General features: G+C 35.3%; 1 protein-coding gene across 1 annotated transcript in view; it reads left to right on the top strand.

Annotated features, from left to right (window-relative positions):
- Window positions 1-14,481, top strand: part of unc79 (UNC-79 domain-containing protein) — a 1,082,710-nt gene that overhangs the window by 31,655 nt on the left and 1,036,574 nt on the right. The window contains exon 3 of the mRNA XM_090389680.1: window positions 5,209-5,329. Within this exon, the coding sequence (XP_090245806.1) occupies window positions 5,209-5,329 (121 nt within the window). The remainder of the gene's footprint in view (window positions 1-5,208; window positions 5,330-14,481) is intronic.

The raw sequence follows: 14,481 nt of genomic DNA, 5'->3' as shown, positions 1-14,481 counted from the left end.
AAACAAAATAATACAAAATATAATCAAATAACATTAAAATGATTAAACTATGATATATAGTTAAAAAACACAGAAATAATCAGGTTTTAGCAAAGTTCAAAGTACCAAATTCACATATAGAGTAAAAGATATAACAAAAAATATAACATAAAAAAAAAGTTTATGTCAAAGTTCATAATTTATCAGAACCTTATTAATCCCATAATTTTACATAGTATACATGATATGCAGCTCATGAAATTATTCATTTCAGTCCAAATGAGAAAAATAAGAAAGTGTAAGTAATGACAAAAATTCATTATCATATGTAATGACAATAGTTTGTGTACTCAGTTAGGCAGTTGAGTACACAAACTGCTAATTGCTTCATTAAAATTGTTTTTTTTTTTTTTTGTTTTTTAGTGGCAGAGTTGGCAAAATCTTGCAAAGACTTAAAATAAACTGGGTCTTGTAAGAATTTAAATTCCTGGCTTCCAGCAAAAATTCCTAATAGAGATAAGTTGGATCCTGCAATCATCATAGATTGGGAAATCATGAAAAATTTGTGCTCTTCATGAGATCTGCAAAAGCAGAGATCTGAAGGAGCAAGGTTAAAGTATATCAGTTTACTGTTCATGGAGGCATGTCCTGTCAAGATGTTAGATCTGGAGATGCAGTCATGATTTGGTGTGTGATATCATCATAATACAGGAATGTGCACTAATGTGATAAATGAAGTTGTACCAGCTGAATGTTTCTTTGCTGTGCACCCATGTTTAGTAAAAACAATTTATACTGGTTTGTCACCAGTGTAGTTGATTTTATTGATTATCTTCAGCTCACATCAGAATACATTTTTTGTACTAGTAACATTTGTATTTTGGATCTCCGTTTCTTCAACTGCTGAAGAAATATTCAGATGAGCTCATGGTTAAAGTAAACTGCAGCCATTATTAACCCATGGGGATGGAAGCCTCCTCAACAGTTCACGTTGAGTTCATGGTTGCTGTATGTTAATGTGTATAGTTGTAAGAGAAATCCATACATTCTAAAGTGACTTATAGAGACTTTGAAATCCTACAATTTTCATTTTTTCAATTTTTACCATACAACATGCAGTTATAAATTCCTTTTTAGTTTCTAATTATCAGCCTTTAGTTTACATTTCACTGTTTATGTATTTGCCATTGCAACTGTATGATTGGGAAACCAGTCTGGTTGCTGTAGAGTGAATTCATATATGAATGATATACATACCATGACATACTAGTCAGCAAGTGTTACTGACTTGATCAATAGTCTATACTTATTTTTGACAATTGTTCCATGGTTGAGTTATTTACTCTAGAGTTTAGATGAAGAACACAAGTTTATGATGAAATACATTCCGATAAAATCCTCCAAGAAAATAATTTTAGTGACATGACCTGAGAAAGTATTAGGATCAGGAGATTAAAACAGTAATCTAGCTAAGTAAAAGAGTAATAAAAAATATACAAACCATGCTATGTGGCACATTGGCAATGTCTGAAAATGGTCATGGGAAAAAGGAATAGAGATCATCGCCAAGTTGTGATCTGAAGTATATTAGAGGACAGCATAACATTAACTATGGAAAAAGGTTAATAGTCAACAGGAACTCTCCTGGCAACATGCTTTCCCACTATACATTCACTTGTCTAAACCTGGCGCCTCCGTAGCCAGGTGGGAACGAGCAGCAGTGCGTAGCACACACTTCTTGATTAGACCGGGGTTCGAGCCCGTCACCACCAAATACGAAGGATGCGGAAAGGTCAAGGGAATGACCACCGCATATTCCCGGAGCAATATGGCCTTAGTTGTTAATGCTCCTAAAAACCAAATAACAACAACAACAACAACTTGTCTAAACCACTGTGCCACTTAGTGACGTTAAGTGATGTGTGATGTTATGGTTTGCTATGGCTTTGTGTCAATTAGTTTGTCGACTCCTACTCCTTCCTGTCACTCTATCAGTAGGTTGTTATTTGTAGTTACTATGAGTTATATTGCAGACCTGCATGCATTCTACCAATTAGTGACACCCTCCATCAAGGACTGCACAGTAAACAGCTATTAGGGACACCTGATTATTTTATGGAACATTACAAGTGAGCATGTAGAGAGAATGGAGCTTGCTATTAGAATTTGTGTAGTTTCTTTATTAACTTTTGCCAGTTGCATACTTTCAAGGGTTGTTGAGTGAATTTATTGAATAAAATATCGAGTGAATTAAGATGAAGGAACACTGTTATACCAAGTATTAATATTAAATAATTTTATTAAAAATGACTACAAGAGCTACTACCACAATACCAGTATTTAAAAACATATAAGATGGTATTTTGGGTTTCTGTTAAATTATGTCATTAGGCTTCAACACCTATAGTAATGAAAATGTGATGGTTGTTGCAAAATAATGTTATAAATTATAAATGACCAAGATGATATATTACTTATACTTAGGTGAGTGGAGCCTTTATGAAAAAGGGAATAAACTGTATTTGAGAAGAGGAAGCAGACATGAGAAGCTGGTGATGGCTTCAGGCTTAGGATGATGTCCAAATAATCTCACTGTGATGATAATTTATTTTATCACACGGTTATGCAAACCAAACAATAAAATACAAATATTATTTAGGAGAACATGCCACATACCTATACTTGGTATGGAAGGGGAAAATACTACCTCCAGTGATGTCACATTTCATATTATCAGAACTATTCCTTCAATTCTCACATTCCTAATAGTCAATTAAAAAGGGAAGAATTAATGGATGCTTTTTTTTAATACAAACTGGCCAATATAATCAGTTCAATAGGAATGTTGGGAGGGTAGCAATGTTACTTCACTATTTTGACATGTTTAAGCAGCCAGTTGCTGGGTGCTCTGAAATCTTAAAGGCTTTCATCTGTTTTTGTGGAAGTGGATAGTTTGTATAAATTCAAGGAAGAACTAGACAAATTCTAGATGGTGTGTGTGTGTGTGTGTGTGTGTGTGTGTGTGTGTGTGTGTGTGTGTGTGTGTGTGTGTGTGTGTGTGTGTGTGTGTGTGGGCTGATGATATTAAGCTTGCTTTCTTGCATCATTTGCCATTACTACTACTAGAACCTTTGCTGTTCAGTTTAGACGTGCATAGAATTGGCCGGTATTGGAAACATGCATCCCATTGCCTGATGGCTGAGGACCTTAGCTACCGATCAGCATCACTACATCCCACATTCCATGACACATAAACAAGGAAGTATTTTAAGACTTTCTTGCTCCTTTGTATCTTGAATTGTTGCTCCTTGCATTGCCTCCATGATTATGATATATGATATAAAATATATAAAATATGCAACATTTAATACATTTTCATATATATTTATATGTGGATCTGTCTTGTGGACTTATAATTATGAGATGTCCATGGCCTTACAAAGCCTTTAATATAGTTCTGGTCCAATGAGAGCCTGAAAACTTCACATTAATCCCTTTCTTTACTTGCTGTTGCTATGCAGAAAAACAAAGTCAAAATCATCAAGACATTTCTGGTTAGTCCTAGCAGTTTCAAGCAGTTTTAATTCCTGTTAATTCTGAAGCCGGTCAAGTTTTTTTTTTTTTTTTTTTTTTTTTTTGGTAGTTGTTGGCGCATAGGCTTCTGTGGCCATAATGCACCTCCCAAGGTTTTTGCAGTACATTGATCCAACCCGAGGCGGGAATTGAACCCGCGACCTCTGGGTTGCCAGGCAGGTACTTTACCCACCCGGCTAGCCCGGTCGGCGCCGGTCAAGTAATAATATTGCCATGGAGAGCAGACAGCTCAATGTAAACAGCTTAGAGTAAACAACTTAGAATATCTGTTTTTATTCATTGTTTATTGGCAAACTTGTCCTTCACAAGCCATTCTGTTGAAAAAGTGAGAGAGAGTAATGTTAGTGAAAAATATAATAGGATGTCTTCACAGGAAAAATTCTTAAAAAACAACTATTGCAGCTGTGAACTTGAAAGTAGCTGAGTGGTCAGTGTCAAGGGTGCATAAACACACCTGCTTTGAGTGACTGGAGTTCAAGCTCACGGCTGCTAAATACAGTGCTGTTTCTTGTATTCTCTCTATCTTCTGAACTCTGACCGTGTGATCGTCCCAGAGTATAAAGAGAAAAAATAAACTTATGTTAATTTTATTTACATTAAATTTATGTAATTTATTATGTAAATGTAAATTTATGTATTAATTATATTAAATGTACATTAAATTAATACATTAATTTTAAAAAGTAATCTATATAATATCGGTGAAATACACCATAGATAACTCTTAAACAACAGAAAAAACAAACTAAGATAGTAGTGTAACAAGGGGCATAATTTTATCTGTATCTCGTATTGTGCACCTCCTTCGTGCCCCTTTTTACACTAAAATCGTAGGTTTTTTTTTGTTTTTTTTGTTTAAGAGCTATCTATGGTGTATTTACACCATATTATATAGATAATTTATTCTCTTGAACATATGATGCCTTGCAGCATTTAGTTTGACTTAAAAATGAATGAAAAATTTTCATTTTCTACTGTGCTATAAATGTTCTAAGGGTTGCATTTTTAAATTTTTATAAAAAAATAACTACTGTAGATATTAATGTGATATTAGATATTCTCATAGATTTCTTTACTTTGACAGAAAGAAATATTTATTTGTTTTCATGTTATTAGCTTTTAAAGTTTATGTGTAAAAATTGCCAAAAAAAAGAGACACATTAAAAAAAAAAAGTTACAAGTGATATGAAAATATTTTTTTAATCAGAATAGTGTGCAAGTGTCATTGTGCCTCACTTGTGGGTTGAGGTTGGTGCCAGGGCCATGAAACATCAGTATACTGTATACTGATGCTTATAAGTATAAACACAGTATATACAGTACTTATAAACAATGTTTATATCCACACTTATTTTTTTCTTTTTTTTTTTTTTTTTTTAGTTTTTCCTAATACAGATTTTAATTTATATTTTTAGTACATATAACAAAAAGGATAACGTAGTCTTTCTAATAATATAGTAGTAGGAGGAGTTCTACATAATGAGAGTAGTATTGCAGTTAAAAAATGTAAACATGCAAAGAAACATGACATGTAAAAAAAAAATAATTTAAAAATATTCTTAAATTAGAAGTGCAGAGATTGATATGAACTTAGACCTACTGTTTATAACATCATTTTGTATCTTTTTAAAATAGTCACTGCCAAAATCCACAACCTACAAGATTACCAAAACAGAATTCAGCATGGTATTGTACCACTGCCATCTGGTGTTGATGTAGCCAATACATTAAAATATTTTTCGCAAACTTTATTGAGGTAAGTTGTAGTAGGAGTTCTGCATAATGAAAACACCTATGTTTTTTTAACAGAATTGGGAATTCTTTGTAAAAAATTAGATCATAGTATATAACATTATAATTAAATTAACATAGGACAGCTGCAAAATGCAATGATAAACAAAATTAAATTTATGTTTTTATTTTATTTTATATATATATATATATATATCCACACTATGTATTGGGATACCATAGGACAATCATATGATATGTAAAACTATGCTAATGATATTGATGACATTACAATAACATGTGATTAAAAAGTTTGTATGTATGTACATACATGCTTAGTTAAGGAGAAATCTGCCGAACTGCAGCGATGGATTCCTTGACTAATTTTCAGCACAAAAGAAGTGGGGTCTGGTCCTGAATCATGGAACTATGGTTGTTTGAATTTTAAAAATGGCTATGGAGTTTTTTTTTTTTCTTTTTTGAATTGTAAATAATAATAATAACAGAAAGGGTATAACCTCCATGCACAAGTACATGGTGGGTGACCACCCAGGTGTGAACCAATGTAAGCAGGGGTCGAGGTGTGGCTCCCACACCACATGAAGGAATGCCGCCCCCCTCTATGTTACCAGGCAGTACTAGGTGGTAGATGACTCTCATCAACCGGTGCAATACCACCACTTTGATTATTGGAGGCTTGAAGTGGTGGAACCCATGTTAAGTCTCTAGAGCTAAGTTCCGGTCAACCCTTCGCTATCTCTTCCATCATGCAGTATGATTGATGACTTTTGAGGTTATGATGAGCATCATGGAGAGATCCAATATTCCTTATATTTTGAGGGTACAGCTCTAAAATGGTGTTCGCAGGCCGGCCGCTAGTTAGTACATCGGACCGAACTTATTGGTAACTCTAGGAGGCTTCCAGATCAGCTGGTGTATAATCTTGCTACCTCTACTCTGCCAGATAGTGACTGGAGGGAGTCTGAGTAGTGTGTATGCAGGGAGCTTTTTTTTTTTTTTTTTTTTAGGAGCATTAGCAACTAAGGCCATATTGCTCCGGGATATGCGGTGGTCATTCCCTGACCTTTCCGCATCCTCCGTATTTGGTGGTGACGGGCTTCAACCCCGGTCTAATCAAGAAGCATGTGCTACGCACTGCTGCTCCTTCCCACCTGGCTACGGAGGCGCCTATATGCAGGGAGCATTGTCGAGGCCACGTTATGTCAAGGATCTGGGTATATTCTTACCATGTGTATTCCCTATCCAAAAATTTCATTACTTCACACAGCATGTCCCACCCACCTTTTCTTACTATTGAATACACCATGAATTGTTAAATTAATAGAGCAAGCTTATCTGCGAAAAGATCTAAACCTCCCAAGCACTTCCTAATTCATTTCACAAATATACGTGGTCTCAATTCTAATCTCAACGATGTCCATTTCCACTTGCAGTCTGCCAAATCCCATGTACTTTTTCTGACAGAATCTCAGTTATCGGTTGATTCAACTACTGCTCATCTCAGATGCCCAAATTATTCGCTGTATGATTCCTTTCACCTCAAAGGTGGTACTTGTGCATATGTCCGTTCTGATATTCCCTGTCAGAGACTTGGCAATTTGGAATCTCCTCTCTTTGATCTTCTCTGGCTTAAAATCTCTCTACCTCATTGTGTCAAATTCATCTGTTTGTTGTTATTTTCTTTTTTTTTAGGAGCATTAGCAACTAAGGCCATATTGCTCCGAGAATATGCGGTGGTCATTCCCTGACCTTTCCGCATCCTCCGTATTTGGTGGTGACGGGCTCGAACCCCGGTCAAATCAAGAAGCGTGTGCTACACACTGCTGCTCCTTCCCACCTGGCTACGGAGGTGCCTAAATTCATCTGTTGTCTCTACCGTTCTCCCAACTCCACTAAACACTTGGAGCTCTTTGACTTCCTCTCTTTGCAACTTGACTTTCTCCAGTCTAACTTTCCTAACAGTGAGGTAATTTTCCTTGGTGATTTTAATGTTCACAACTCCAGCTGGCTTCCGTTTTCTAGTCACACCGACCCAGTTGGTCGAGATGCTGAGGCTTTTGCAATTACTAATGACTTTGCACAGATTGTTCATTTACTTTCAAGAATACTGGACAATCCTAATCATACTGCCAACACGTTTGATCTTTTTCTGACAAACAATCCTAAGTACACGGTCAAAGTGAGAGGTCCTTTAGGCACTTCAGATCACAACTTGGTGATTGTCCCTTCTCCAATGGAGCCTTTATCTCATGGCTATTCCCAACCTCGTGTTGTTTGACATTACAAGAATGCAAAATGGGATGACCTGCAAGATTTCTTTTCTTTTCCTTGTTCGGATTACTGTTTCAAAACTTCTCATGTCAGCGTTTGCTCAGATCGAGTCAGTGAAATTATTCTTGCAGGAATGGAATCCTTTATCCCGCACTCCACTTTAAATCTAATCCTTTATCTAAACCTTGGTTTTCCAATAAATGTGCTAAGGCTGTTCAAGAGAAGAATGTTGCATATCGTAATTAGCTTGTTTCTAATTTTTCAGTTTCATTTTCTGCCTACACCAAAGCTTGAAACAATTGTAAAGCAGTTATTAATCAGTCCAAACTAGATTTTGAACAGGCTAAGAGTAGAAAACTTGCTTCTTCCCTAATGGTAGCTGAGCATTCTGGTCTCTTGCCAAAGCTATTGGCCGCAACTTTTGCCCATCTCTGCTCCCACCTCTGTCCAAACCAGATGGTTCTCTTGTTACTTCAGCCAAGGATAAAGCTGACCTGCTAGTATCCCATTTTTCTTCCAACTCACGTATTAATGATCTTGGTAAAACACCTCCCACCACCATTCCCAACACGCTCCATTCAATGCCTCCTGTGGTCTCCCATCAAAAGGATGTCATAAGGATTTTGACGAATCTTGATGCTAAGAAAGCTCCAGGTCCCGATGGTATTTCTCCATTTGTTCTCAAAACCTGTGCTCCTGAACTTACTCCTATTTTTTGCCACCTTTTTTCACTTTCTTATTCCAAAGGTGTTTTTCCTTCTGCTTGGAAATTTGCTCATATCCAGCCAGTTCCTAAAAAAAGGTTGACAAATCCCTCCCATCCAATTATCATCCCATTGCAATTACTTCTACTCTTTCTAAAGTAATGGAGAAATTAATTAACTGCCAACTCTTAAACTACCTAGAAACTTTCCATCTGATCAACGATCGCCAGTATAGATTCCGTCAGTGTCGATCCACTGGTGATATTCTGGCTTATGTTACCCATTTATGGACTAATTCAATGGAAAGGTTCTGTGAAACACAAGTAGTTGCTCTTGACATCTCAAACGCTTTCGATCGTGTTTGGCATAAAGGTCTTCTAAACAAGCTTCCATCTTATGGTTTGCCAACTGTTTTTAGTAATTGGTTATCCAGTTTTCTCTCTTATCACTCACTGGGGTGATGGTATTTGGCTGTCTGTCTTCTAACTTCTCCACTAACGCCGGTGTCCCCCAAGGTTCAGTTTTTTCCCCCCACTCTTTTCCTCTTGTATATTAATGACCGTCTTCCGTTGACTGGAAATCCTATCCATAGTTTTGCCAATGATAGACCATTGCATTCTACATTCCGTTTTGAGAAACCTTGCCCTGCTCAATCAGCTTCAACGTCTTGAAAATCTGCTACCAGTTCCTTAAATGCCGATCTTCAGGTAATTCTCCAGTGGGGCAAAGACAACTTAGTTGATTTCAACCCTTCTAAAACTCAGTCTTGTCTTATATCTCGAAAAAAGGATTCTTCTGCTCCTATGCTTATCTTTAGTGACACTCCGATTTCTAGGCAAAATGATATATCTCTTTTGGGGATTAACCTGACTTCTAATCTCTCTTGGCACAAGCACATTACAAATATTGCTTCCTCTGCATCTAAAAAACTTGGTTTTCTCTTTCGCTCTCGGCGTTACTTTTCTTCCAAACAGCTGCTCATTCTGTATAAATCGCAAATCCGCCCTGCCATGGAATATTGTTCCCACATCTGGGGCAGCGACCCAAAAACTTCTCTCAGGCTTCTAGATTCCATTCAGAAGAGGGCAGTTAGGTTAATTAATGACTCCTCTCTAACAGTCTCTCTCCAATTGCTATCTCATAGACATACTGTTTCTGCTGCATGCCTTTTCTACAGATACTTCCATGGACACTATTCTTCTGAATTGTCTTCTATAATTCCCACTCTCTCTTTCAAAACAGTTCGAACACATGCTGCCACCAGCCACCATCCATTTATTGTCCAACTTCAAACTCACAGAACCAACTTTTCATCTTCCTCGTTTATTCATTCAACTGCCATTTTCTGGAACAACCTTCCTTCATACGTATTTCCTGAAAATTATAGTCTACAGAAGTTCAAGTCCAATGTCAACAAATATCTTCTTTCGTCTTCTCAACCTCCAACCCAAGCACAGTACTAAGTACTATAGGTTCTAATACCTCTCGTGTTTGGGGTTTACATAAAAAAAAAAAAAAAGAATAAATAAGAATAAACAAAACATAAATAGGAAAATGTTTATTCATACTGGATATGTATTTACTTATTATTTTTTAAGTTTTTACTATTCAGAACAGCCATAGCCCAATAACTGCTATGAATTGATCCATGTTCTATGAACTTTTTTTTTGTTAAAATCATCCATGGAATCAACCCTTTAAGCTTGGCAGATTCCTCGTGAGACACCCTATATTTACATAACTTCCAACTATGGATTTATGATAGAGTCTCCATGTTTTTGGCCCATCCTACTGTCCACCATCATAACATAGTTTTTCCTCCATCTTTTTTACAAAAAAAATAGTAAAAACCATAATTTTGCACTGGTGTTAAATTCTGAATTTTTAAAACAATTCTGTGAATTTTTGTTTTAAATTTCATGTTTCATCCCTAGTTACTGTAATGGCTATCAAGTGGGCTAGTTTTATTCAAAATATGTGGAATGTCAAAACATATAGTAATAGTTGTACTCTTTTTAAATGCAGACTTCCATATTTTTTGTACGTGCAAAGATAATTTGATTTAACAATATATTTTAGTAAGATGTTAAAGAAATATGATGCAATGTTTAAAAATACATATACACAATTTTTTTATGTATTAAAAAATCTGGAAATGGCAAAATTTTTGCTTCTTAGGTGTGTTTTCATATATATAAGAAAACACACCTAAGAAGCTGTTGTTTTTGTTGTTATGTTGTTATTTGTTTTTTAGGAACATTAGCAACTAAGGCCATATTGCTCCGGGGATATGCGGTGGTCATTCCCTGACCTTTCCACATCCTCCGTATTTGGTGGTCATGGGCTCGAACCCTGATTCGAGCCCGTGACCACCAACAGCTACGCACTGCTGTTCCTGGCTACGGAGGCGCCACCTAAGAAGCAAACACACACATATATATATATATATGAAAACGCATCTAAGAGGCAAACATTTTTATATATATTAAAAATAAATAAGAAAAAATAGTAGGAAAGCTAACATCAGTGGCAGCAGAAAAGCACAGTCCACTACATGTTGCTTATAATATGCTAAATTAAAATAGGATATTTGTCAGTAGCATGGAAAACCAGTAGACTGAAGAAGAAGAAGAACTTAACCTAACCAAATAAAATAACATAACAATAACAGAAAAATATATAGGGGGTAAAGAAGAAGAAGGTAGTGTTGAAGCAACGTTCCTAAAATAATTTAGAAAATTAAGCCAATTAAAAAAAAAAAAGAATTTAGCGGCACCCCCTAGATGGCACCTGTTTCCGAATTATGTGAAATCTCACTAAGGTGGAAATGTAGACTAACAACATTACGTGACCAAATAAATTGAAAATAATAATAAAATGAAATAAAATAGACTGACCATTATGTCCCATCTCAACAGAGGACAATAATAGTCAGGGAGTCACTGCATTTCGAATGCTAAACAAATCAGTGCAACGACGGAATGATACTAAGATCAGACCGCCGATGCAATAGATTTGCATAGCGGTGGTCCTTATGCAGCGAAAAATGATAAAACAGAAAGCCTAGTACTCATATGGCCAAACCACACCACTGATAAAACAATAGTTGAACTGAAAATATATAGAAACAATTAGGCTATAGATGGCAGTACGAACGCAGCATTAGCACATCATCACACTACCCCCATGTAAATATAATCAAATTAATCCAAAAATTAAATAGAGATAGAAATTAATATATATTAAAAATAAATAAGAAAAAAATAGTAGGAAAGCTAACATCAGTGGCAGCAGAAAAGCACAATCCATTACATGTTGCTTATAATATGCTAAATTAAAATAAGATATTTGCCAGTAGCATGGCAAACCAGTAGAGTGAAAAAGAACTTAACCTAACCAAATAAAATAACAGAAAAATATATAGGAGTGGTAAAGGAAGAAGAGGGTAGTGTTGAAGCAACGTTCCTAAAATAATTTAGAAAATGAAATTGCATCAGTGGTCTGATCTTAGTATCATTCCGTCGTTGCATTGATTTGTTTAGCGTTCGAAATGCAGTGACTCCCTTACTATTATTGGCCTCGTGGTCCTCTGTCGAGATGGGGCATTTTATTATTATTTTCAATTTATTTGGTCATGTAATATTGTTAGTCTACGTTTCCACCTTAGTGAGATTTCACATAATTCGGAAACGGGTGCCATCTAGGGGGCGCTGCTAAATTTTTTTTTTTTTTTAATTGGCTTAATTTTCTAAATTATTTTAGGAACATTGCTTCAACACTACCCTCTTCTTCTTCTTTACCCCCCCATATATTTTTCTGTTATGTTATTTTATTTGGTTAGGTTAAGTTCTTTTCACTCTACTGGTTTACCATACTACTGGCAAATATCCTATTTTAATTTAGTATACAGCAAGGCCTTGCATAACGCGAGTTCGATTAACGCGATTTTCAGTTAACGCTATTTGAAAAATTATACCACTTTTCACTTTACACGATGCAAATTTCCAGTTAATGCGATTTTTTTTTTTTATGCGATAGTTGAAAAGATTTGAATCGCACGTTAAGCTTACCGCGAGTTGTACGGTCAGTAAACAAACGTTTGCCTGCTGCCAGCCTCGGTGTGTTCCATCAACTATCAGAAGAAGAAGTGTTACTTGTTTGTCTCCTGCTAATAAAGTCAATGCACACTTGCATAAAAATTCAAATTTTTAAATGAGCCAGATGAAAATGTTACCTCGAAGGAGATAATGGTAAAAGAATTAGATGAAATCTTTCGTATTGCATAGAACCTCAAACAAAAGGTTTGAGGTTCTCTGAAATCTCCTCAAAAATTTAAAATATTCAGTGGCGCACAGTTTGGGAACCGCTGTTTTATGCAATAAACATTTAATTCGATAATTGTTTTCATTATCTTTTACATTGTATACAGTTAAAAAGTTATTTAAAAGGTATTTTTAAAATTCTTTATGGGCATTCCAGAAGGTCAAGGACCAATTATAATTTTTCCTATTGATTATTATATTCGATTAACGCATTTCCGTTTTGCGCGATGCTCTCGCGGGACGAATTAATCACGTTAATTGAGGCCAGCCTGTGTATATATATATATATATATTACTGAAATTATGTATAAAAAATTAATACAAATGCCAGTAGTACGGCAAAACTGTAGAGCGAAAATTTAACATAAACCTAACAATTAATCATAATAGGGAGGGAAGAGAAGGGGTAACAAGACAGAAACTGTAGCCGAAAGCCTCCAAATAATTTATAATATAATTTAAATCCAATTCAAATAAATCCATTTTAAAATTTAAAATATAAAACCAATTGTATAACAATTTAGCGGCACCCCTCAGGTGATAGATGACTTTCATCAACCGGTGAAATACCACCACTTTGCTTATTGGAGGCTTGAAGTGGTGAAACCCATGTTTAGTCTCTAGAGCAAAGTTTCCGACATCCCCCTCTCCCCATACTTCTCCTTCAACCCATGCATGGTACTGAGTACTATAGGTTTTGATACATTTCGTGTTTGGGGTTTTCATAAAAAAAAAAAAAAAAAAAGGTACCAGTTCCGAGAAATGTGAATATCACCTAAAGAGACTAATCAAACTACTAAAACAAAATAAAAATAGACTGACCATTATATCCGATATCGACAGAGGACCGCGAGGCCAATTATGGTCATGGAATCGCTGCATTTCAATCGCTCGGCAAATCTTCGCATAGGCGAACTGATCAAAGGACCTATCCACCCCCTCCTTTCTCTGATTGAGCCACAAATGCAGAGGATTTGCATAGCGGTGGTTCTTATGCAACGAAAAATAAACAATAGAACAGACTAGCACTCCAGAGCAAAGCCACACCACTGACATACTAAAGCTTAACCAGCTATAACCAGCTTATATAGAGACAGAAAATAGAAAATATATTTATAGATTGCGGTACAGGCACAGCTTTAGCACGTCAAACCCACTACTACCATCTGATTTACATATGTATGAGTAATGACATTAAAAATAAAATAGATAAATAATAAAATAAAATAAATATGAAGTAGTCATTAGAGGCAGTAAAATACACATCCTCCACATGATACCCAATATATTACTGGAATTACATAAAAAAAATTAGAAATGCTAGTAGTATGGCAAAACTGTAGAGCAAAAATTTAATATAAACCTAACAATTAATCATAATAGGGAGGTATGTAGGTGTGATTTTTCAGTTGCAAGTGGTTTGGAAATGCAATGTAATTTGACTTTTGAAAAAAAAAAAAAAGAAATGTGTATGAACAGTGTGTATAGTGAAATTGCAAAGATGACACTATATATATATATATATATATATATACTTAACTTATTTATACATTTATGTTTTTAAATTGTTGTACTACTTGGGAGCATCAGGTTTGTAGTGACCTCAAACAACCCGCTAGTAATATTTAATCCTAGCCTTGGTATGGATGCCTAGTATCTGAATGCCCATCGAGGTATCTATAGAAAAGGCATGCAACAGAAACTGAATTCATTATAAATCATAATAATAAATCATAATGGAATAGAAATCTGACAGTTATTTATTTATTTTTTTCATACAAATTGTATGGAAAAAGAAATTCACAGATTGAATGTAGTTTTAATGCAGAGTTGTTATCTTTAGACAGTTTGTGAACACT

This window comes from Mastigoproctus giganteus, chromosome 2 (genome assembly GCF_048544385.1).
Source record: "Mastigoproctus giganteus isolate SK-2022 chromosome 2, ASM4854438v1, whole genome shotgun sequence".
Classification (NCBI taxonomy): domain Eukaryota; kingdom Metazoa; phylum Arthropoda; class Arachnida; order Uropygi; family Thelyphonidae; genus Mastigoproctus; species Mastigoproctus giganteus.
Note: the sequence above shows the minus strand (reverse complement) of the source record. Positions and strands in the feature narration are given on the sequence as shown.